At 33.3% G+C, this 27,416-nt stretch overlaps 1 protein-coding gene across 11 annotated transcripts in view; it reads left to right on the forward strand.

Moving 5' to 3' along the window:
- Oatp26F (Organic anion transporting polypeptide 26F) overlaps positions 1-27,416 on the forward strand; it is a 79,050-nt gene that overhangs the window by 38,296 nt on the left and 13,338 nt on the right. For all 11 annotated transcript variants that reach the window (XM_033483622.2, XM_033483627.2, XM_076528764.1 and 8 more), the window contains 5 exons: positions 413-632; positions 8,574-8,742; positions 9,934-10,072; positions 12,232-12,406; positions 13,741-13,843. In XM_033483622.2, the coding sequence (XP_033339513.1) occupies positions 413-632; positions 8,574-8,742; positions 9,934-10,072; positions 12,232-12,406; positions 13,741-13,843 (806 nt within the window). The remainder of the gene's footprint in view (positions 1-412; positions 633-8,573; positions 8,743-9,933; positions 10,073-12,231; positions 12,407-13,740; positions 13,844-27,416) is intronic.

Below are 27,416 nucleotides of genomic sequence, written 5' to 3' on the forward strand. Positions count from 1 at the left end.
AGACTGTCGATTTTTATGCTTTTAGATGCAAGAAAATAAATTAATTAACAAAGTCTAATAGCATTCTTATGTTCTTCTTACAATTACTATTTGGCGAAGGAGACTTGTTCTTGGTTCGAATTTTTGCAAAAAGTCGTATGAAAATCAGAATTTTCATAAAAATCCACGGTCTATTAATTTTAGTGTTCTCGTGGAAATGTATAAATTAATATGTTATATATATAAATATATTCGAGCGAACACAATTATAGATAAAATGTGTTTGTTACCGAAGTATGAACTTGGACTTAATTTCACAAAATATTAGTAGCTATTTGAACATTATAAAGTCGAAGACGAACAAGGAATATTATCGTTGAAGGGTTTAGTTGAGTTAGTTATGGGAGTATCATCTGAATGATGTGATTTACAGTCGGGAGTGCCGGACATGCACGAGACCCTGTCCAGTTTTCCGGAACAGTTCGGAGATGGGCCGAGGAAACCGGAAATAAAGCTGGAAGCGCCGAAGGAGTCGGACGGGACGACGGATAACCTGAAATGCGGCTGGTTCTGGTTCAGGCCCACGTACTTGCAACGATTTCGAACCGCAAAATGGGCACTCTTCTGGCTCTGTTGGACAGGCGCTATTCAAGGTGCGTGATTCGCTTAAGTCTGATCAAATTTTTAAATTAGAGAAAGATGAAAGCATCTTAAATGATCGTTCATTTTATTTCCTCTCAACGACGCGTTATATCAAGATCTACATAGCGTGAATTTATTGGTCGTCACGAGCAGAAGTGACGCGAGGCACACGAATCTTTAATCCAGGGCTCGGAATTAACCAGTTTGCAACATTCAGATCGCGAGAGCTACGCCTCCCGACTCCCGTCGGGCGTCTCGCTCCCTGTGGTCGCCTCTTTTGGCTTGGAGAGCACCTCAGGTGTTCGTATGAAAGATTGCCCAATGGTGTCAAACCTTTATTGTCAATGTTGTCACGTATTGTAAAAAGGTTTCAAGAAACGTGAAGTGTGGCAAAAAAACGCTCGATCAGTTGAAAGAGTGACTAATGAGGCGAATGCGATAAATATTGCAGCCACTATAAAATAAAATGCGCATGTTAGTACAAAGTAACTTGAACGCGACAGAAAAATTTGTTTTTTATTGTAGTTCATATGTTGTGACCTTCAACGACCTTAATTTATAGGACATTATATTCATCTTGAAAGACTTTATCAGAATGTGAATAAAAGATTAGGTCATAAAGAACAAGTTTGATCTTCGTATGCCTCCACCTATAAAAAAATTATTGACATCATATTATGTGCCCCTTGAAATCAAACAACCTTTTTCTGACAAACTCTATTGTCAAAAATAAGCGAGTTATTCGGGTGTCTCGTTTCAAATGTGCCCCACCCTGTATATATGTGTGCTGGTTAATTCCGAGCCCTGGTTTAATCTATTACGTCCCAAGTAATTAAATAATGCGACATTGGGTACGTTTATAATTATTTGAGACTTGCAAAAGGAAAGCGCATAAATGTTTGCTAGTCCTTACCTGGTAAAACGTGATTCAAGGATGATCCTGTTAAAATATTCAAAGATCCAAAGATGATCCTATTAACACGTTGAACGCCACGTTATCCATATCTGGGTGACGGCTATGTTTCCGCAGTCTTCGTCCAATTAAAGCTGAATTTTGGAGATGAACTTTAGTTAGTTATCGTAATCAGTAGACTGCGAATCTTTATATAGAACAAATATTGACTGCATTTGTTGCAAGAATTCGCTCAAGATTTTTGTATTCAATAGATTTTTCTATTCAACAAATAGCTCGGAATTCCACAAACTCTACAAATTCAGTTTCAGCTTCATTAATTAAAGATTATATGTTACATTTAACATTGAGTTTATCATTTGGACATTAACAGTTTAATAATTTATCATTTGTACAATAACAATTTAACAATTTCTCATTTTTACATGAACAATTTAACAATTTCTCATCTTTACATTAACAAATTAACAATTTACCATTTGCACGTCTACAATTTAACAATTCATCGTTGCAAGGCAAAAAGATAATTTATTCAGGATGAAAGTTGCCGCTAAAAATCGGCATTTCTCACGTAAACAAACCAATTTCGGACAAACATTAACAACCGAACGGTAACATGACAATCTTCTGCTGTCACCAGCACACGGTGCATACCGTCGAACTATAAAGCCATTAAACGAGCACCGTTCTCGCAACGCGCTCCTATCGGAAGCTGATTTTTCGCCATAATATCTCGCTCGTTGATTGACTCGATATCGTCGTTTGGCGTTACTAATAACCGTGCATTCGAATGCAATCTCGAAGCTTTCAGTGCGGGGACAAGGATCGAGAGAGAGAGAGAGAGAGAGAGATTGAAAGAGGGATGGAAAAACGTGTGGAGGGGATGGTTGGAGAGGGGTGGTGACTGACGATAACCGGAAATCGAGTTTTCCGGACCGATGGCAGGAGGTTGACGCACGCTGGAGGGTAGTGGATGTCGAAAGGAAACCGATCGACGAAGGGCGAACGGAACGCGAAGGTCGGACATCATCGAATGAGGTCCGTGAGGGTTGTAGAAGGGGTCTGCGCGACCGTAGAGGGGGATTATCGAAGAAAGAGGCCGCATACAGGGTATTTAGTCTAACTCTCGTACGGCGCACAGTAACTATATTTTAAATTAAGCTTAAGATGTTCTAGAATAAGAGAAAATTATAAAGAATGTCGCAGGAATAATTTTCAACATCGAAAATTTAAGTTAAATTTGATATTTTTCGAGAAAATTTTAGTTTTGTGCAAAAACACTCAAAAACTGTCCAAACAATAATTTTTCGAAGTAAAGAATTTTGTTCATCTTAATTGCGCTATCGTTAAATAATAGCTCTAATTGTAAGGAACAATAAAAATTAGCTAAAGAAATTAATTTTGACTTTGCTAAATTATACCTTCGGTTCTGTTTTCCTTTGTTCAAATATTGTGAACTGTTATGATTATTTCTTCATATTGTGTGAAATCTTTGTACATTTTAATGTACAAAGTAATGTACCCCTTCCTTAACGCCTGCACACGCTACAAAAGAAGAACGCCCTCTCTCTCTCTCTCTCTCTCTCTCTCTCTCTCTGTCTCTCTTGTGCGTATGTGTTCGTGCGGCCAGCACTGCCTTGCTGCCTGCCAGTCCCGCCACCAGCTGGAGAAACGAATTGTCCGCGTTGCCCGGCGCGCAGAGGCCGGCTCCCGCTTTAATTAAAATTCTCCTATTAGCGGCACAATGGGAAACGAAGGTGGTTAATTTTCCGGGTAGACAGCCACCGGATACACGCGACGCTTAAGCGGCTGTCTTGCGAGCCCGCTAACTAGACGGATATCGGTTAACTAGCGTGGGAGGGCCACGGGAACCGCGCCGGCTGCCAATCGGAACCTGTTTCGCCGAGAATTTCTGTATTTTTTACTGGTTTTGCCGGTCGGTTTTACTGATGGTAATTGCAGTTCAAGGGCTGTTTGAAATTCATGCGACGGAGTTTAGGCCTTTGCGCCGCGGACTAGGGTGCTGGACGATAAGGGATGGACGGTTCGTACGGCACTGTGTCTTGCTTGTAATTAATCGTACAATTTTTAATGGACTTTCTGTGGCTCCAGCTTTCGTCGACAGTTTTAGAGATTATATTTAACCGGTGCTTCGCGGTGTTCAGCCAGATTCGTGGAGATTTCGAATAGAGCTTGGCGAATGTGTATGTACGTGGTAAAATTGAAATAAAATTTAATTTTTCTGTTGACGGTTCCTGGTCGTTAGTGTGGATTCCGAGTCTTTATTTTATTATTTTATAAACGTCTAAACGACGAACGAATTCGGATTACCATCGAGAAAATTTACATCATTTTACAAAAGTTAAAATTAAGAAAAATTTCTTTCGTCGACTAAAAGATTGCTCGTTGTAAAAATAAAATAAAAATGCTGTTACATCTCGTTAATTTATACGTTCTCTTGTATTTAAAAAATATAGTCTAGTCATTAATATATGTTAATATGTCTTATGTTTGACAAATGTGTAAGTACCATAAATCTATAACGATCTATAATCTAGCCATTAGACTAAATGTTGGTAAGCAGTGAATATCAATTTTCTTCGTCTTCTAGGAAATTATTAACAATAATTTTCTAATCAGCAAACTTATAATAATTTCACTGTATTCGTTACAAATCATTTGTAGACGAACATCATTTCATGATGTGGTATATTTTAATATATAGTTAAAATAATATACAGTCAAAGATTGGATCAGAATCTACTTGTTAAATCTTTTTTGTGTGTGTATGAATTAGGACTTCTTAAAAATATTAAAAACATCTTTCTCAGAGAACTGGATCATACGTCAAAGAGAATAAGAGCCAAATAGTAAGAAGAGAGGAAAACTGTGTACTTATATTTTATTGTTACTTAGATTGAATAAAGATTAATTGTTTGCAATCTCAAGAGTTTCATACATGAGTTTTATGTCTTCAAAATGTGACATCAATCTTAAAAGGATTGATCCATTACAACAGGATTTGTATTCTTCCACTTCTAGTCAAACTATTAATATCTCACGTCTTACATTTTATAATTGTTGTATAAATTGGAAATATCTCAGAGTAGCATTAGAATTCACCAAAATTTTCCAAAAACGAATTCACCAGATATTCGAATATTTCAATGAATTTCATTCCTTGGCAGCTGAGAACTTCTCCGAACTTGTCCAACACGGATTAACTTCAGCCCGATGATTGGTTCGAAATAGAATCTCTGAAATGAATTTGAATGAAAATTGATTTAATTGTGTGTGTGTGTGTGTGTGTGTTTCTATCCATTCAATTATATATTTCAACAAACGGCGTCCTTATTTACTTACATACGGTAATACTCGCAACAACATAGGCTACATTAAATTCAAATACTCTGTGGAAGGAGTAGAATTTGTGACCACCGTACCAAAAATGTAAATGACGTACAACTAAAACTATAAATCAAAGTTATATATATGCAAAGGAACGGCTTTCAATATTATAAAATTTTTCAGATTCAAAAGTTTGTTCTATTTTTAGGGTATAAACAAGTGCTTTTGACACGAGAGATCGAATGTCGTGTGCTTTTGACAATCGAATGGAAACGAGTTGAAAAATTAATTCAAAGCTAAAAATTATGCATACAGTTAAAAACAATAGTACAACACAGTTAACACTTTACTTACGAATGAAGCCGACTGATGTCAAATTGAATACTTTCATGTTTTATTACAATATTGTTTGTTCTTCTCATCTTATACGAGTACAAAATCGAGGTTGTAACCTTGTTTATAAGATATTCATATTGTAAAATGAATTTTATATATTTTATTTCTCATATTTTATTTTACTCCGATGAGGAACATTTTTAGTATCGATAAAACCAAATATCTACTCCTGTTATAATCAAGCTTTTCACGTTGCTTGTTGAAAGTACTCTTTCAACTAAAATTTTTACTTTAAGAAGAACTTTCTCGAAAAGCATGTTTTAAAAAAATACCATGGTCCAGGTTTTAAATAGAACCTGTTAAAATATTACAAAACTTGTTCCATCCCTGCTTGTAATTTACAACAATTAGTAAACTGCGGAGTTTATTTATTTAGGATAAACTAAGTAAATCAAATTCGAAGTAGTGAACAAATTAAATGAATTTAACTCCTTGTCTTACATTTACGAATCTGACTTGTGATGGAGATTTCTGGCAATTATTTGTTAAATATGAATGTTATTCCTTTAAGTTTTTTAAATCTGATGTTTTTAATAATCTTTAACTTTAAAAAGAAGATTATATAACATATGGGAATTACTCATTTAGTTTCTATGTATTCCATTTTTAGCGAGGAATATTTATTTATTTACTGATTTTAAACCGACTGTTGGTTTATTTATCATAACTAAGCTGAATAAATATGAGTCTGTCTTCCTTGTCTCAAACTTTTTACAGGACTTTGACAAAGAAATTTCCCTCTCCGGAATTCTATTTTCTTGAACATTTCCGTAAACATTCGGAGTACATCGACAAATTTAAATCAGAATAATATTCTGTTCTCTTATCATCAATATTTAAGCATTCAAATAACACGATAAATATAAATTTTGATTTTTCCTAAGAAATTATTACAGTTCAAAAAGTTCTAAGCATTGTAACTGTGAAAAAACTGGAATGAAAACAATCGCTCAGTATAATTAAATATATTTAATGTAACCCAAGGCTAACATATAGAAGCGACACTAATTTTTAACTAGGTTTTAAAATTCCTTTTTGTTGTTGTAATATATTGAATAAATTGAATGTTACAAGGATTTTTAGAATACAAAGAAATTGAACTAATATTTTTTCATGGTAAATTTTATCTTTCTAATTTCTTAACGTACTAAGAATATTGACGTACTATTTTCTACTTGTTAAGATTATTAAATAAACAATAAAATTTCTATTCGTCTTCAATTTCTTACAAACGATGCAGACAATGTTTTAGATGGAGGATATAATTCGAAACGAGAGACGACGCACATTGCGTCGCTTAATTGAAAAAATCCTAAAAATCAATATTTTTTTTTTCGATGATCTATAACGTAATTGTAATCCGAGTCTTATCATCTGATATTGATAAAAGATTTTTCATTCGACAAAAAAATCAAGATCACATGGATCTCTTTTAAGAGAACTGTATATTATTTATGTACAAATATCGATGCATCTTTAACAAATTATTAATGTACTTAGGTCGAGAATTAATTAATTTAGAAGTTATGATTTTTGTCTCGAAAAAAACGCCCGTATGAAAAACGGCGAATCTAAAAGCGCGAACGGAGATCTGTCAAAACGCGGCGGTTACGTTCGTCAAAGCAAATCCGCGTGCTACGCGTAAATGAATCAGAAGGGTAAACTAATTGAATTACGTCTCCCCCTGGAGCGAGCCCGGGATCCGCTCACCCTGCCGAAGAAAATCGTTCTCTCGTACGTAAATCTATTAAACACTTCTTTCTCACGAATATGCATAGGCGCATGCTAATCGCTTCTGAATCGAACAGCAGGCCTCGGTCCGTCCGTTTGCCGATGCTACGAACAACTGTCAATAGGGCGTCGAGTCGCACAAAGAGCTGCACGCCGCGTTCGAAAAAGAAGAGTTCGCCTTTTCAACGTTCGCGGACGGGAATGTTCCTCGGCTCGGATATCGGCTTACGTTGTTTGACAAATACAGAGGCCCCCGACCGAAAGAGAGGAATAAAAAGTTTCGCTTTCCGTTCATCAGAACTCGCACTTCATTCGCGCGCGAACAATGCTCGATGAATGACGGCTAAAATGAAAGTTTAACTCGATTTTTTTCTGGTTCGATTTACAGGAAGCACAAAAATCGGGAGCCACTTCCGACTTTTTTTGTTCGAACGCTACGGGAAAACTAATTTTTATTCGGGGAAAATGTGATCTATCTCTTTGACAATGCTGTAGTTGATTCAGTTAATGAAACTATTTAATTTGTCGTTTAATGATTCGTAGAATTAAATCGAATACTGTGATGACGATGTAATGAAGTGGATTACCGAATGATATTGGTTGTTGTTTCAAACTTATGCGTGAACTTTTGTTAACCCATAGGTTCAATTTCAATTTGACACAATATTTTATCTGCATAGTAATCATATTTATTATAATTACCTTTCTATGACTGTTTAGCATTTCTTTAACATTATCCGACAATTTTTACATACGTTTGTTCACACTGTATCATACTTGAGTTATTGTATTTAGTTTCTCATTTTAATCATTATTACCAACATCATTGAATCGTTATCACACATTTTTATGCTGCTATAAGTTTACATTTTTGAGATTGAATTTATGACAATTTTTGCACTTCGCACACAATAATGAATAATAATAGAGTTCGATACATTTAGTTCCGCCACTAATGAATCATCCTACTGTGTTCTCAATAGTTTTCGATCGTCTTCCGTATACATTCGTTTCCACTTTACACGTGCAAGATCAGCGCACACATTCGTAATGTTGACGATTACTCACGCCGAATGTATAATGACTTTCTTTCATAGATCTTACCGTCTAGAAATATTTATGAAATCATGCGAATGGTTCGATCTTGTGGATCAAAGAAAAACAGTGAAAAGTCGAAAAAATGTTCTGCATATATTACACTGAGATATCGCGTTAATTTCAGTTCACAATCTTTGTCCTTGATTCGATTAACGACTATACGTCACGGGATACGGTAATTATAGCTTCCGATCATTGCTCATCCATTCGATGGAACAGTTAAAATAACACACGATTGTCCCTCGTCATGGAAAAGTCGAACAATTTTCTATTGGCATTTGTTTTCGGGCGTAATTAATTTTATGCTTATCGAATAAGACATACTAAATTTAAAAAAAAAATAAAAAGTCATTATTGCATTGTACAAATACAATAAATAGATCTGTTACATCTTGTACGAAAGACATATTATTCCACTTTATTGTAAACACGTTATCGTAAAGGTTCGTTTTCCCTCTGCTTTCAGGAATTGTGGTGAACGGTTTCGTGAATGTTGTCATTACAACGATCGAGAGGAGGTTCGGCTTGAGATCGTCGCAAACTGGGCTTATTGCTGGAGGGTACGACATAGCCAGCTTCCTTCTTCTTGTTCCAGTGAGCTACCTAGGAGGACGCTCAAAAGCTTCGAAGCCACGGTAAATACTCGCTCTTGGAAACAATTCACGCGGATTATTAATACGTTCCATGTCAGATATCACAATTTGTTCTCATGAATATTAAATTAAACGAGTGACATCTGTCCACGCTCTCTCTCTCTCTCTCTCTGATTAACATTTTATTCTTTTGAAATGAGTTTTCTCGGGTCGGTCCTGTATTAAACCCTCGAGTGCACGAAGAAAAAAATACAATCTCGCAAATAAACAGATCTAACATAAATATTGAGATATGCAAGGAAATTCATATATACGTCATTGCCGCTGTGAATGGACTTTGGCAACGACGTATATATATATATATATATATATATATATATATATATATATATATATATATATATAAATATTCTCTTCGGAGTAATTTCATTCCACAATTTCACAGAATTATCAGGTGGTTCGAAATAATTTGTTTCTAATTGCTCCTTTTATAATTAGTGAAACTATGAGAATGTTCACGTAAGAAAATTTTTCATTTCCTTTATTCGAGCTCATATTAAATTATACAACAAAATTTTCGTTCAACTTTTCAGTAGAACGATGATACTACGTAAAGTAGTGAATATTTTAACCTAATTAGTAGTCTGAAATATGGTGCAATATTGTCGTTGTCATTTACAAAAATGACAGCCTAATATCGACATAATATAATAAATATAAAATATCAACCTGATATAATAAAAGTCTTACGAAATCTGAATAAATTCAATCTTGACAGTATTGTGAAGCAATGTACATTGTGTTTCACTTTTAATAGGTCACCATATTATTTTCTCTAATTAATGTCATGAAATTACGTATATAAGCATAGAAAATCATGAATAATTCTGAAAGAAATATTGAAAAATGGCGTTTATAATTTACAAATTACTGACATTAATAACTAACTGCGTAAGTTAAGGCACTAAAGATAATAATTAAGTAGGTCATTAGGATTTTATAATTATTAATAGTAAAATTTTTTTATATTTTTAAAATATTACAATCAGTTCTCAAGTAAAATTTTCAGTAATTATTAATAACTGAAAGTAAAATATAAATCACTTTACTTTCAATTTGAATGCAATGAAATAAGATTCAACTTTGTTAAATCTTATGGTTGGCCGTGTCACTCAAAGAATCCAAAAGAAGAAGGTCATGTTACTTTTTCTTAAGTTGACATTTATTTCGCAGGTACATAGGCGTAGGAGTTCTAGTCTTAGGTATAGGAAGTCTGCTATTCGCGTCTCCTCATTACCTTGCTGGCCCATACAGAGGGGGTCAACAGTCGGACAACATATGTCAAAGGGTGACGAACACGTCATCTCGTGCTGTAAGTTACACATATTCTTAGAATGGACAGCAGATCTTTATTCAAATTAAAAGTTTGAAATAATTAATTATTTTATTAATATTATTATTTGTTTTTTAATTATTTTAATTATAAACTTGTATAATTTGAATAAGTTGAAAATTATAGAACAATATCCTTATATTCATTGAATGTCTTTACAGTTTGTATTTGAGTTGCAATGCAATTCTTATCATAAATGTATAAAATCGCCTGTGTTGCGTTTCATTATGTGCTAACATCTTCACAATAAATCATAAAATCAAATTAATGGACGCTGAATCATACTTTTCTCCAATCAAAAGTTGTTCTCTTGTTATAGATGCCATCTACTCAGTTTTCTCATAAACGCAGAAAATCCGCGGTCTAGTAATTATTTCAAACGAAGCTTCTACTATCAAGATTATTGACTTTTAAATTTATTTATTTATTTATTTATTACTGCTTTACAACAAATGGTTTATTTAGCAAATGCTGGATATATGTTACATGTATACGTAACATCATGTATTATTGTTATTAGTTTCTAAATATTGTCTGTGTCTCCGACACTATCTGATAAATATTGTTAAAACCAAAAACAAGAGTAAAATGAATTTTGTCAACTAGGAGATTTTTTTACATCAAATTCATTGAAATTGTTAGTTTAAATGAATGAATAACAAAAATTCACAGATCTTACTATACAACATTTTTTTTTAATATACGAAACATATTATAAGCGTTCCACATTCCAACATTTCTAATAAAGCAATGAGTTTTCGTTTTATTATTCACCGACATTTGCACTTAAAAACGTTCAACGAATGTTGCCTGTAACATGACTTGCACAAATGAATGTTTCATCGTTCAAGACAGATGAAAAAAGATGTTCCATATACGAGAAGGGTCGATTGATGTGCTTCTGCGCCATCTCTACTGTGTGTTCTATTTTTACAAACATTCTGGATCACATAAAAATCGATTGTGCGATTATTATATTGAAAAGAATAATTGTTGAGATCGTAGAAAAACACAGAGAATTCTTCTCTAATACATTCATGTCGTGCAAACGATGGAAGACTTTTGACCTGATTCCTAAATAATTAAATAATAATGGACGCTAGTGCACACATTATTAAGATCATAAAATGGCACTTAAAATTACTTAAAATCTATTATTATTCCCATTGCCCCCCCCCCGATTGTTATTCCTAAAAATGGAACTGAAAATTCGAATCGTCTAAAACTAATTAAATGAATTTTCATTATCATGTCTACATTAATGAAATACTAAACTAATTTACGCGACTGTTACTATTATATTTACGTTGGAGGAGTACTAATTAATTACATGAATTTTTATTATTACGATTGTGTCAAAGAAATACTAAAATTAATTATGTGAATTTTTTATAACTATATCCACATTAAAGAAATACTAAAATTAATTATGTGAATTTTTTATAATTATATCCACATCGAATAAATACTAAAATTAATTATGTGAATTTTTTATTATTATATCCACGTCAAAGAAATGCTAAAATTATAATTATGTGAATTTTTAATTATTATATATCCACGTCAAAGAAATACTGAAATGAATTATATGAATTTTTGTTACTATATCTACGTCAAAGAAATACCAAAACGACTTATATGAATTTTTATTATTATGTCTATGTCAGAAAAATATTAAAATGAATTACATGAATTTTTATTATTATTATTATTATTATTTTTATTATTAATACTATTATGATTACATCAAGGAAACACTGTATTATGCAAATTTTACTTTTTATTTAGTTACGCAGACGATGTTAATTACTTATATTATTCTCGTTACACAAAAGATATTGGAGCATTATCATGACTTTCGCGTGCACTTGATTGTAAAAAAAATTTATTAAACGATCGGGTGATGAGCTATTTTGAAACAATGCATTCATCATTAAAGAATGTGATTTTCGGGTAAATCAGGGTATCGCCAAAAAAGCTGGTGTTTAAATAAATCCAAAATTGACCTTACACTGTTTCGTGCGATTATACTTGGAACTGGAGCGATTTCGGCGCACATACGTATTATACTTCGCGTATGTTCATTGACCCTGTTGATCAGGTCGCTCTTAATGTGCTCGTGTATTTTTGGCGTCTAGGTGTCCTGCAGCGGATCCGCGGGTCAAGCGGATCAAGAGCCTTACAGCGGTTTGTACTTAACTATCTTCCTCGTGGCGCAGCTTCTTCACGGCGCGGGCTCTGCTCCTTTTTACACGCTCGGAGTTACGTACCTCGACGAGAACGTATCGAAAAAGATGTCGTCCGTGTACCTAGGTAAGAAACGGGCTGATGAGTTTTGTTCTTCGCTGAAGTTCAGCGAAATTTTTCATCTGTAAACGAGCTGCATCTGCTCCTGACCACCGCTATGAGACCTCTGGCTAAATTAATGTTTGTTCTTGTCTATTAAAGATTAAGTTCTTGTTCCATATTCGAAATGGTGTTTGACGAAATTTATTTGTTATTTCAAGTCATTTTCGTTCGAACTATGTATAAGTTTCATTTTGTATTTCCACGTGATACGCGCGTTTTTTGTCTTTCATTTCAGTTTCGTTTACTTTTCTTTTGTTCACCTATTTCTCGTTTTTGGCAATATACTTTGACAATATTTATAAATTGTAACTATTCATTCAGTTTAGATATTGTCTGCGAGTTTTACGCATCATATTATACATATACATATAAATGTAATACATATTAAATTATGTTTATCACTTATGCAATTAGTTCACCCATTTATTGCATTTTGTTCATTAAAGAATATATGCCGAATTCATTTCATAGTTTTTGCTCGATACGACACGCGTCGTTTTTTGAAATGTTTTCATAATATGTGGAACATACGTGGAACCAAATAGGTTCAGAAAAAGTAAAAAAACTGATAAAACGGATGTTACAATTAGTCCAAGAAGTAATTAAAATACACGGCGGATATATCGACAAAAAGAAAATTTTATTTTATTTTATAAAATTGACATTATTTTTATTATAATGTAAAATATACTTACATGTGTGCGAGTACTTGTTACAGTTTAATATAATTAACTTTGAAATAAATTTACGAAATTGTAACAATTTCCTATCGGTTTTTCTTTATTTAATTTTCTGTATATGTCCTAATACTTTTGAACAACGGTGTAGTATATAAAAAGAATTATCTACTTATCTAATTATATGTCATCTAATTAGAATTATTTCACTAGTATTCAATAAAAATTCTTTGATTTCTTGCAAATTTCTAACAATTTTAAATTGTAACTTATTTTTATGCTACTGTATAAAGAAAGTAGAAGCCACAGCAATGTTTTACTACTTCTATTTTCATATTGTATTAATATTTATCTAGGCAATCAGGTACCTAGACATTCCCGGAAGTTATGAAATTTTTAAAGATGTCCACACTTCGAACCCTCTTAATCCTCATTTGCAGAAATTGAGATATATGTATGTCATTCACATTTCAGATTCATTTGAACCATTTTGGTTGTGTACACAAAACTTAAAAGGTCCTTTAAGCCCCGAATAAAGATTGTGAAATGAATGAAGAAAATGAATTAGAAAGAATTAGACTTTGAAGAAACAGTTTTGAAAAAGGATATTCTTCTGTCTAGGAATTTTCTACACGATGGCTATAATAGGACCCGCGATGGGCTACGTAGTCGGTGGTGAATTGCTGAAGCTGTACACGGATTTCGTCACCGTGGACCCGTCAAAGTGAGTTTTCATTTATATTATATGAAAAATAAATAATGTCAAATAAATCTCCATGAATTTTAATAGAATTTTGTTGAACAATACTCGATTTTTATCAGTTAAATATTGTTCAACCGCTTGCCGTACCATTATCTTTGCATTAAACCGATTAAATTGCATCTACCGATTAAAACTTTTTCGATTACAAAAAAGAGACTGCGGATTTTAATAACTAACAATTTCCGTCGCGAATCGGTCTCGTCAAAGTACTGCAACAGATTAAATCATTCATTTGTTAACGATTTAAAAAGCAGGAAAATCTCAGACAGAGATCCGCGCGTTGGGTTCATTGTACTATATCAGTTAAGTGTTGAGTGTTGTTGTATTTATCGTTTTATTAATAATTTAATCCTACACATATTATCACTCTTTCCACCAGAAGGCTATTAACTCCTTAAGGGATCTGTGAAATTTAAAGATCTGATTTTGGTCCAATTAGATTAGAACTAGATTCAAGAATCTAGTTTTTGGCAATTTTTAATTGTCTATTATTCGTTTGTTCTTAAATGCTTCGTTAAATCGAGTATAAATGACACAGCTTTTAATAAGGTCTTCGTTCTTAATAATGGATGCTCGATAATCGTTTTTTTTAAATAATACTTTGCGACGAAATTATTATTATATATTTATTATTATATCGATCCAAAAATTTTTTTGAATTATGTGCTGGGACTTTTTAACAATGTTCTAAGAAATTCTCAAATTCTCTATTGATCATTGATTTTAAAAGGTCAATTAGAAATTTGCCAGTAACGTGATAAGTTCAAAATCATGTTCTTTGGTTCGAAACATAAATTTTTTTAAGTGGCGATCGGTCCTTGCCGAATTCCAAAGACCTCTCTTGAAGTTTACGATTCTTAAACGCCTCGATCGACGCTCAGAGTAAACCAAGCTTCCGCGTTATTGAATTATTGAAGTCCAAGTACTCGCATTGAAGTGTGTCAGCCATTGATCGGGGCGAGCTCGAGCCTGTAGAGCGAAAAAAGCGATAAGACGTAGCAGAAGAATATTGGAATCGGTTTCCTCGTTAACGTTTCGGGGACAAGAGCCGTTAATTAAGCGTCCTGGACGCGTCTGCGACGCGTTCAACAACTTTTTCCGTGGCGTTCTGTGTGTTTTCCTCAGGTGTGAAGCGTCCTTCCAAGGCCGTGAAACGGCGAAAATAGATTATGAAAATCCGATACACTTTGTACAGACCGTCTCAGCCGTTAAATCGATTTCACCCGGCTGTTATACGCGAAGCGTTTAATAGCAGATCCAGCTAGCCTAGAAAATTTGCAATTTTCCTTATTTTCCTAGAGAAATGAGAAACTAGAAATTCCAGAGTTAATACGAGTAGCTATTATGACTGGATTGCGGATTTTTATGGAAAATAAAAGCTGTCCGCTTTAATTGCATGATATGGAAGGTATAAACATTCATTTTTCTTGTTAATAATTTTAATGAGTTAGAAGAAAAATATAACAGTATTTGTAAATTCTTTAAATGTCTTCGCTGATTTATATTTGAACTATCCATTTTTATCATAAATGCGTATAGTCCATAGTTTAGTTATTACTGCTCGAAGTGAATATATTAATCTAGATTTAGGCTATTTTGAATATTAGTTTATCCCTGTGTTCATATACATCCATGAGAAAATAATTGCTGGTATTTTTGTATTTTATTGAATAATTAAACGATTTATTTTTACTACAATATTTTACCAAATAATTAAACTATTTATTTTCACTATTTTATGAAATAATTATATTATTTATTTTAACTATTTTATGAAATAATTAAACTATTTATTTTCGATATTTTATTTTAAAAATTGAGTTATATTTATTCGTGTGTGTGTTTGTTTCATACATTCATTTGTCGTTTCAGATGCTGCAAAATTTTCTATGTCTCTATATATTTATTTAAAATATTTAATGTGAAGATGATAAAGTTCAATCAAATTTAATCACAATTTTTATCTTCATACCGAAGGATAATAATAACAGTAAGCTTTTACTGGGAACTACTATGTATAGTGAAGAACACGAAAACAAACAAGCCAAGCTCTTCGTTGTAGCGCAGAGGGCGAAGTTTAGCGGCAGGGTCTGTTATTATTGAGCCGAATCTAAATGAAAGATGTTATCGAAGACATACATAACAATCGAAGCGACAAACTAGAATGTAAACATATAAAAAAGTACACATAAAATTATATATGATAAATATAAATTGTGGATTTTGAGAGATTTGGAAGTAACTGTGGTGTTTTATAGAAATAAAATAATAAAACGACACAAAATTGATATACACAACGACAGACGTTATATCTTTATAAAATCTGAATACAAAATAGCAAAAACATTCTTATTATTATTGTTGTTACTGTCGATTCAGTAAAAGACAATTTTTATTTTCCATAAAGATCCGCAATCTAATAATAACTAACTGCTATAAATATTCGGAGCACTTTTCAGATCACATCTAACGTACAGTATACATTATACATTATACGTTGTGTCGATTATTTTCCGCAATTTCTATTAATATATAATATTTTCATAGATGAACAATTGCCTGCAGTTTTAATATCAAATATGCGCCAAGTATATAAATTGCATTATTCCTTTTAATGAATTCATTCAGCCAAACTATTTTAAAGCATTTGCTTCCTACGTCCGCAATGAAATTTTCTTCTGAACTTTTCATAACTGAATAAGTTATCTAAATTTAGCAGCTGAGCTTGCCTCTTATAGGAGGAAGTTTAATTTCAGACCAATATTAATTAATATTTCTATTTTAAATAAGTCGATCTTATCATTAGTGTTTTTGATTGTGGCCAATGATAAGAAATTGTCACAATTCTTAATATTAATTAATATTATTTGTACTTTATACAAATAAATACAACCCTCATTCACCAAATTTGAAAGAATTTGTCTCTCAGACATTTTCAACTGTTTTAACATTTCGAACTATAACTAAACGTCGTGAAACATTGCAGTTATTCAATCATGCTACATTATGAAAATTGTTTAATAAATAAAGATATAAAGAACTAAGATAAATTGCATCGTTGACTTTTAATCGGTTTACCTAGTTATAATAAAATTAGTTTAACTCTTCTAACAGCAAAGGTGTTTACCCTCCGACATAACTGGATGAAAGATGTGCAAAGAGTCTGATTAAGAAAAACGGAGCAGATGTTAAGCTTCCAGGTAGCTACCTGAACTCAGCATGTTTGTTAGAGGGAAAAGCCATTTGTTCTAGTCTACGGTACAACAGCTCCCATAGCACCGTTTTGAAACAAGAAGACCACAAGCGTGCACCAAGGATGGCCGAGTCAGATAAATTGCACGGTCACCCCATAAATTCATTCGGTTCAGACATTGAGAAAATCTTGACTCGTATTGCCAACAGTTGGGATGTTAGTCCTTGAGTGAAAGCCCATTTATGCATTTCTAACGAAAATGTGTCGATAAAATGCAACATGGTAAAAGCATTCGACAAAGAATTTCTATTAAAATTATTGGAAAAAGAAATAAATGTTCATGTAGCTGCTACATCTTGCAATTAATGCAGACGATTCTTCTTATAAATAAGAAGTGTACATCTAACTAAGGGGATAAGATAATCGTGATTTGTATGGAAAAATATCACAGAATGCAAGTACTTCGTCTAGCGAGTCAAAAACAGATCAGATACAAAAGAAGGATGACGTTAAAAGAATTTCTACATAAAGCTATATTAACTAGTTATAATGAATGAAAGATGAAGCACCTTTTTATTTCACGGTCATCTCATGCAATCGATGGAAATAATTTTTATTTTACATAAATATCCGCAGTTCAGTTTAGCTGATTCGATATGTTCGATTCGGCAATATTGGTGGCGCACCTGTTTAATATTAGCATTACTAGTCCTAATAAAATTGCAGGTTTCCAAATCTTTCATCTACGATTAAATTACAATAAATTGTTCTGTTTGGACATATTATAACAGAAATTGTGAGAAATCTGAACAAAAACAGTCTCGTTACGTTTCTAAAATAATGTATAAGTTGCACAGAAAGTAGGAAAAATGCATTTTGGGTTTAACCACGACTTATAGCTCTTCTCGAACCATATTACACCAAATACAAAAATTATAAATCGATCTACTAACAATAGGATGAGCTAACTAAGTTGATCGCTCTGAGTAGAAGAAAAATGAAAAGACAAAACTAGAGCACAAGTCTTTATTGTACACTTAATAAAATAAAAAACATTTCAAGTTCCACAGTATCGAGGACTAAACTACCGAAAAAGACTGAAAAATTACGAATCAAAATCTTGCAGCAGTCACACGGATCAAAGAGACCAAATTAAGATCCGGTAGATCGTAAAACCATGCTTCCACCGCTAGATATTTCATCCCATTCTCCATGATCGCGTTCAGCGTACTAAACGGAACAGTATCGCGGCTAATTTGATGATTTGCGAGTAAGACGCGGGAACAAACTGCGAATTCACAGTTGCTAGAGCTCGCTGAAGCGTCGGGATAGCAGGAGGGGAAGTACACGGGAGTGACGCTCGTATTTGCATACCACCGGATGTCAGTTATTCCATTCGGAACACACGCGTTTCCGCGTGTACCTGTTCCAAGCTCCATGGTGTTTGCACCCGGGCGCCGTCTCCACGTGTGCGTGCCGCGTATTGTCGGACAGATCGGTGCAAACAGCCGATAAATCCTGGCGAGAATTTAATAAAGTTGCCCTGACGCCTTGCTCAACGTTCCAATGGCGGCCGCGGAACGGTATGGGGGTTGAGGCCGGTCACCCCCCGTTCGCGCGTGCGACGCCCGGAAAAAAGCGGGAAATGCGTTTAACAGTGGCAACGAGAGGCGACACATTCCGATGGTGTGCGACCATTACGCGTCATTCCCTATCGGCATTCGACGGCTATGAACTCTTTACACCAAGAAACGGTGTGTAATGAACGCAGACTGCTTCCGATTATAGATTTTCATTGATCCTCACTGTCCTTTCAATTAATTTTATTCCCTTCGTACTTTTTTCATCGCGGCGCTGCTGGTCCAGGAGGATTCTTTGATGTCGGACCAGCCGGGTTCGTGCGAAAGGGAAAATTATAAGTAGACTGCGGAGTGTTTATGGATTTCGAGCGGTTTTGAACGATAAAGCTCGGTTTAGTGGAATGTGTAGTGTAGTTTGGAATGAGATTTCCACACTTTTTGGGATATTATAAAATCTTTTATCCAAGGAGTAACAATGTCTTTATTTAGATAGTAATTTTATGGGAATTTGATTAAAGACCTGCAGTCGGGGGGTATAATGTATAAGATGGTACTATGCAAATTGTCATTTTTATACGAGGCATTTATTTATTTTTGTAAGATAGATTTTCTTTTTTAAATTAATTAGAGATTATCATTTTGATTTTCTTGTAGTTTCAAAAATTGATTTTAGGTTCGGTTTTAGAACTGTTTCTAAATAAAATTCTAACAGAATTTTGGACAATTTCGATTTATTTATAATGTATTTCTCTCAATTTTTCACCAAGAGAATGGTGTAATTTATTTCTCAAAACTTCTAATTTCTTATTCAGCCAAAATTAAATAAACCGGCGAAACTTGCACAATTTGTCTTGCATTTTCAACTAAACTTTTCTTTTTTTAAATTTTGAACATCCAAGATCCCACCATTTTATCTACTATAGATACTATATTAGCTACTATAGCTAATGCAATACGTTTCAATTAATCCAGTATTTATGGAAATCATAAAAAGATTAAATGTCAAATAATAAGTATTCTTTATAAGAAGTAAAAATGGTATGCTTCAATTGCACAAAGCGGCAGTCAAATAAAACTGTGTTTCTTCTTTTGATAGTATCAGTGAATTGAAAATAATGTAACGACATTCTTAAATAATTTTGATCGCAGTTGACACATTTGCATATAAATACATCAAGTCTTTTTAAAATATAAAGTCGAATAAACATTCAAGAATATTTGCTATTACAGACGCTTTTTTAATGTAACGATATATGTTGCAATTGGACTGCGGATTTTTATGCAAAATGAAAATTATTCGCACCAGTTGTACAAAAAAAAAATGAAACAAGGATCTACTTTTTTGGAATGTTTCAATAAATTGAAAACAGTATAACAATACTCTTAAAGTCTTCCGATCTTTTCGCGGGTCTGTATTTCGTTAACCCATTTTTGCTATAAATGCACAAGATCCATAGTCTAATAACGAGTATGAACAAAAACAACAAAATATGGGTCGCCTTAATTCTGCTCTAGATTCAACACAAAAAGTTTGACTATGATACTACGAAACAGAACTGAGCAAGATATTTGATCGGAGTAGAAGAATTCGTAAGGTTACATTCGAAATCCCTCGGACTCTAAATCCTTCGGACTCCCAGTGAAGGGCTTCCTCTTCAGAGAAAGAGAGAACGAAAGAAGAGTTGAAAATATCCCGAAGGACCATTAGAGCGTATAATGGGTCGCGATTAATAGTGCATGTAACCCGATGGTCGTGGTGTACACGCGTGTTCCTCCCATAGGGAAAATGTCAAGCGGTGAACCAATGTTTGACGATGACGCCGATGTTACCCTTCAAAACTGTCACTTCATCCCCCGACACTTAGAGCACAATCAAGTTCCATTTGTCTACTCGTCTCCCCGCGGGTCTCCCCCAGCCCTTTCGTTGAGTCACTCCGCCACGATGCACGTGAGAATCGAATTAATCGTCGGTCGACTGTCGACTACCCGTCTCTCTTTCTCTCTCTCTCTCTCTCTCTCTCCATTTCTCTCTTTCTCCCTGTCCGTTTCTCTCTTTCTTTCTCTCCGTTTCTCTCTTTCTTTTTGTCTCCCTCTGTTATTCACTCTCGCTTTATCCCCCCTCCCTCTCTCTCTATCACTCGCTCTCGCTTGATTTCTCTCTTTTTCTCTCCCTCTATCTCTGTCTCTCTCTCTTTGTGTCTCTAAATATCTCTCTTTGTATCTCTCCCTAGTTTTATCTTTCTCTTTGTTTTGTTTCTCTTTATTTTCCTACCTCTGTGACTCACTTTCACTTTATTTTTCTTTCTTTCTGTCCTTAAATCTCTCTCTCTTTCTCTCTCAATCTCTTTCTCCCTCTCTCTCTCTCTCTCTCTCTCTCTGTCTTTAAATCGCTCTCCCTCTCTTTCTCTCTATTGCTTTATTTCTCTCTTTTCTCTCTGTCTCTCTCTCTCTCTCTTCTCTGTGTCTCTGTTTTTTAAATCGCTCTCTCTCCCTCTCTTTCTCTCCATTGCTTTATTACTCTCTCTTTCTTCCTCTCTTTCTCTCCATTGCTTTATTTCTCTTTCTCTGTCTCTCTTTCTCTCTCTCTCCATCTCTCCATCTCTAGGATAAGGGTCCCAGTTACCAACACATTAAGCATAATTTTTCGTTCATCTATATACATATTTTCAGCAGAATTATGAAAATAGCATATATAAAAATATAATATAAAAATTGCACATAAAAATTAACTTTTTCTTGCAATTCTTATTGTTTAGTCCACTAGTTGTACAAAATAAATATTTTCAGAACGTTGAAGACTTAAATTTGATATGAAATTAATGAAAAATTAAAATGAAGAGGAAGAAAGAGGAAGAAAATTTATGTGGATTTTGTAATGAAAAAACTGAAACGACACCACATATAGTTAACGAGTGTAGAGGAATGGAAAAAGTAAAGGTTATTTTTTACCGAGGGGAAGAAGATATAAGAAGAAGAGAGTGACTTCGTAAATTTTGTATAATATATAGAAACAAAAAATGTACACCCCCTTTCATAGACTGTGCAGCAAGTGAAATAAACGATTGACTACTACTTAAATGAATTTATTCTAACAATATAATTTTCAACATGCATATAAGTTACCGAGATCTACGGAGGACATTTTTTAAATTTTCGTTATAGGCAAAGATAAAAAATCAAGACAGACTTTTACTAAAGGGAAGAACAATAAAATTAATAGAACCTACTACCAGAAATTTGCTAGCCTATAATCGATGTTAAGGAATGCGGACAAAATATTAAATTTAACACACAAATTAAAATAATTATGAACTGGTTCTTATCGACAAGTGTACGAATATCTTTTTGTCTCTAAAATTTTAATGTTTGTTACATTATTCTTTCAGCACACAATATAAAAATTAATACACGTTTCGCTAGCGAACCATTTGTTTATAAAAAGATGCGCTCTATACTCTCTATTTGTCCATCTCGCCACCGCTGGCATCTTTCTTCCAAACCCCATCAAGACGTATACCGGTTAACATCGACCGTAAATCGATCTGCCAATTGTGTAAAGTATTGTATTTTCGAGCGTCCGTTCCATTCTCTGGGATCTCCGAAACGGCCGGAGAGTATCGATTCCCCCGCAGTGCTCGCTCGACAATCACTATTTGTATGTTCGTTTTTCCTTTCCAGTCGTTTAATTTGCGCGCATCGCGCCTCCGCTACTCCGCGCTCCGATAGAGAGACTCAATTAATCGGGAAGCTTCTTTTTGAATCGGCGACGGCACGTTTTTTTCTTTTTTCTTTTAATTAAACAACGCTCTTTGTTGGACTATTTTTAATGGTCGCGCGCGATTATTGACAGAAAAATCGACACGGACAGGTTCCGTTAACGGAAGGGGTTGACGCACCACGGTTTTTAGTCGCGGTGTTTCTGTTCGCCAGGTGGTTTGATCGACGCTGTTCCGTAGCTGTTGTAGCATTGTGTAGCAATGTGAAGAATATATTTGTTAGCTAATGATGCTCGCAGTGGATTACAACATTGTTATGTACCATCTCGTCGGATAGTATGTTAATAATATTCAAAACAGACTAAATGATTCAAATTCTTTTTTAAACGATAGGACTGATTTACTTGACAATGACTAAAATATCTTTAATTAATTGTGCTACTACTTGGAATGACAAAGTGAAGTTATTTAACTTTTTTATCCGAGCCTATAACGAAAGATTAAAAAATGTGTTTTGTAGATTACGGTAACTTATATGGTTGACGTTATTATTAGTTACAAACAATTAAAATTCGCGAAAATCGCAGTTTGTTATGATTTTTCACACTTTCGACCATAAACTGTAAGAAATCTGCAGATTATGGCTTCTTCGAACACCTGCAGCTAGACTCTGCGTTAACCGATTTCGATAAAAGTTTTAGTTCGCATATATTAACTACCGGGATTTATAAAATGTATTTTTTTTAATTTTCGTTATAGAGTCAGATAAAAAAGTTGAGAAAATATCGTTTCAAAAATTTGACTGCAGATCTTTTGGATTTATGTAACAAATGAGTTTGCAATGTAAAACGACAGAGAAATGAAAAATCTTGAAAAATGTCAATTATATAGCATGATATAAACAATTTTTGCTGCATACGGATCAGTTGTAATTAGATTGCGGATTTCTATGTGCTTGTGGCACCTAGAAATTTTCAATGTTGAATGTCAATGTAGAAAATTAGCAATGTTTTAATTTTATTTTCATAATAAGATGATTATGATATAAAGATTATTTTCGTAATCTTTTAGCGAATGAAAGAAATTTTTCTCAAATTTTAATCTTCACAATACTAAATATGAAATTTGCACAAAGATTCCCAGTCTGGATATAATGTATCCCGTTCAGATTTTCCGTAGCTTTGTTTCCATGTCAGTAATAAATATCAATTTTGTCACGAAGCTATCCATTTCTCGTTGCATTCACCCTTCATTTCTTTTTGTACACAATACACGTCAAAACAGATCGTGTGCAAATAAATCTCATCTTTCACGTAAAGTCTCGATTTTTATAAAAGGGGACACTTTTCGAAAAACATATTCATCGCGCCTACAAAAGCGGATAACTTGTCATGTTTGTATTAAAGATATTATATTGTTGTTTACATTAATACTTTTTGGTGCTACATGGGGATCAAATTTTTCGGAGCGTTTTCACCCACCAAAATTGCCGACGAGCATTTTTTCGTTACGCATTTTGACGATACTAGCCAAGACTTAATGGATGTTTATTAATCAATTTCTCGTCCCCTTTTTAAACGTAATCCTATGATGCTGCTTCGTCGACTCCAATTTTATCGGGATTAATGAATCACGCTATTCTTCTGGAAAGTTTGAGGAGCTGAGAAATTATTATGGCAACGGCCTACACGGGGAAAGACAAAAGATAAAAACGGGAGGGTGCGACGGAAGAAGAAGTGGTTCGAAGAAGACTGAAATTAAAAGTCCGAAGGACCGCTATTCACATTTCACGCTCAGCCGCGTCTCGCTAGCGAAAGATTCGAATAGTCAACGAATTTAAATCTCCCCTTCGTTTTCATCGAAAAATCTATTGGAAGTGCATATTTATTCAGTTTCCAGCCACCAAACGAGCTAATGGAAGCCCTCCGAGCCCGTTTAAAAGTGTTAAATGAAGTTTGAAATAATATTAAGCTGCGTAAATATAATATCTTTATTTAATTAAGAACTTTAAATTCAGCTTTTCTGCTGAACATTCGTGAACCTTTCAACCGTGTGATTTTTCAGTTATGAACAATTACGAAAATGTAAAGTAAAACAAATCGAATTGACTGTAATTGATGTAAACACATTATAATTTATGTCAATTTGATAATTTCATAATATGACGATGTGTTAATTTGCTGAATTTACACTCGAAATTATTTTCGTATTAAAAATAAGAAGTTTCTTCGAATCTAGTTTCGTCCAATGTGGAACATTTTATATGGAACTTATGGACGACTTAAAAGCCAATCGGTGTAAAAATCCATTATCCTTAAAATTGAGATGAATAAGGATTTTCTAAATTAGCTGTACAAAGTAAGAGTTCCACACTAACAATGCAGAGCGCAATTTTTATTATAATAAAATTAAAACAAAAATCAATAATTTAATAATAATTTAATCTAATAATTTAATTTCATTTTTATATTTATTTTCCCTTATAATTTTGTTTACTTTGTTTAGTCATTTCATGCTCGTTTTACGAAAATGTACACAGATCGGCTTCTGAACCGTCCAGTTATACCTCTAGTTTTCGTATCACACCTAGCAACACAAGTCTTAGCAATGTATTAAAAGCAAAAATATTATAGCAGTTTTTAGAAAGCTAACAAACAAATGAAAAGTTTCTAAAAGATGATTGCGACCATAAATGTGATGAGTTAACTTGTTATTTTTAAAATCATAATTTATAAATTTTAACACAAATATTTATTCAGAAATAATAAGTAATTTACTGTCTTGGCTAAGGTAAGCTAAATATGTATATTGTTTGTATATCATTTTATCGTACCTATTGTTACGCGAATACAATCAATATTCCTAACACAGAAAGAGACCGGGGTGACTAGAAAAAACAGATAGTGAAGAATACCAAACGGTAACTGTATATACCTTTACTGTATAACACGCCGTTAAGTCGTCTACAAAATGATCCCGCAGCTAGTCAGCCGTTTTCGAGTGATCAATCACCTGTTCATGGTTTTTTCGAGGCAAAAATGTGTTACGCCCACTGTGTCTGGAAGAAATTTAACGTTCAAAGGCGAGAGCTACCACAGTCGCACGATGTCTCTGTTGGAAATATTCACTCCGCGTCAATCAATAAAATATCCTTGTACAACCCCTAAGCCTTATCAAGCGTGAGGTGTTCTTTAAAATATCTTGAGGAGGAAGCGAACTTGTAAGAAGACCATAAAAACGGTGACAAGCCCAAGAAAGCAGTGCCTCGTGGAGACCTTATAAAAACAAGTTTCTTTCGTTCGTTTTGTAAGAGACTCTTTCTTAGTCTTTGTTGGTACATTATTCTAGATTATTTACAGTGGCCCACAAAAAGTGTTCATATACCTTATTACCTAAAGGCAATAACGTTTTCAAAACTAAACTAAATGACTTGAATCTTTTTCAGATAATAGAGGAACTAGTCTACTAGACGATGGCTAGACGATGGCTCATTACTTGGAATGAAAAGAAGAAATTAAAAACCCTCGTTTTTAACTTTTATATCTGACCCATTTTATTTTTTTTTGTCATTCCAAGTAATAGCAAAATTTAAGAAAAAATTTTTCTAGCCATCGTCCAGTAGACTAGTCCCGCTAACATCTAAAAAAATTCATATCATTTAGTCCAGTTTTAAAATAGTTATTACGTTTTAAAAGATGTACGAACACTTTTGTGGGCCACTGTAACGTGCCACTGCACATTATTATTTATTATTATGTCTCGAAAATGTGATTGAAAAATTTAGAAAAATCTATAAAGCGTTTATTTTGACCTAATTGTGAATTATTAATAATCTCTTATAAATTCTTAACCCAAAAAAAGTATATAATATTTTATTTAACTTTTTACTCTGTAGAGATATGTTCAAAGTTTCAGTAGAAATCGATGGTCCAGTTATAGCCTAAAACAAATAGCCATATTGAATCCAAACTTCGGCCACCAAGTGCGCGTTTCTTTTAGTTGCGCTGATACAAAAAAATATTTTTTTTCGATTTGTTCAATTTCGTGTAGTATAATATAGAATATACAAGCGGAGAGCGAAAATAAATATCATCCCTCGAAGCTTCTGGAGCCACTTACTTTTTTGAGGTTCATTGATTTCACCTGTGTTCCTGGTTCTTCTTGATTGAAATATATTTAGCACCGTAAAATATTAAAAAATCTTGCTTGAAAATAAATTCTCTTATTCCAAGCGTATTTGTTGAACTTCTCAATCGATTTTATTGCTTTATTGATCGGAAATTGTTTTTAGTACGAAGGCATACAAACAATTGCAGGTGATAATTGTTTATATAAATTGGAAAGGTACACGGGATTTTCCTATTGAACGATTGACAATTCAAGAATTAAGAACACGAAATACATAGTGGTCATTATGCATTGTCAGCAAAAAGAAAAATACAGGAAAAACTGTAAGAATAAGAGATTTCAAGTAAAATTTATAGTACGATAGAATTTTATAGGATCTCCGCGCGTATTGTCTATTCACAATAGTTATTAAACTGTAGACTTCTGAGCAAAATAAAATTAGACATGTTTTATAGCATTATTTTATGACATTTTATTAAAAATAGTCATCTTATGTATCTTTCTTAAATAAGAACAAGTTATTTTGTCTACACCTATTTGTTTCGATTTACAAAAAGTACTGGTCGAAAAATATTTTTAGGTAAATAATTGAAATATTTTAAATCTTTCTACGTAAATAATTTTATAAAAAATTATAATCTACATATATTACATTATTAAATTATAATTTAAACGTATTAAATTATTAAATTATAATTTAAATGTATTACTTTATTTATAATTTAATAATTTAATATGTTTAAATTATAATTTAAATGTATGAAATTATTAAATTACAATTTAAATATATTATTTATTATATCAGTAAAAATCGGAAAATTTATTGCTTGCGACTTAATAGTCCAATTTGGACACACAAAATGCTATCTTACAAAACATACGGAATTCCGTTCGTCCACTACGTTAGCTCACTCAAA

This window comes from Megalopta genalis, chromosome 2 (genome assembly GCF_051020955.1).
Source record: "Megalopta genalis isolate 19385.01 chromosome 2, iyMegGena1_principal, whole genome shotgun sequence".
Lineage (NCBI taxonomy): Eukaryota > Metazoa > Arthropoda > Insecta > Hymenoptera > Halictidae > Megalopta > Megalopta genalis.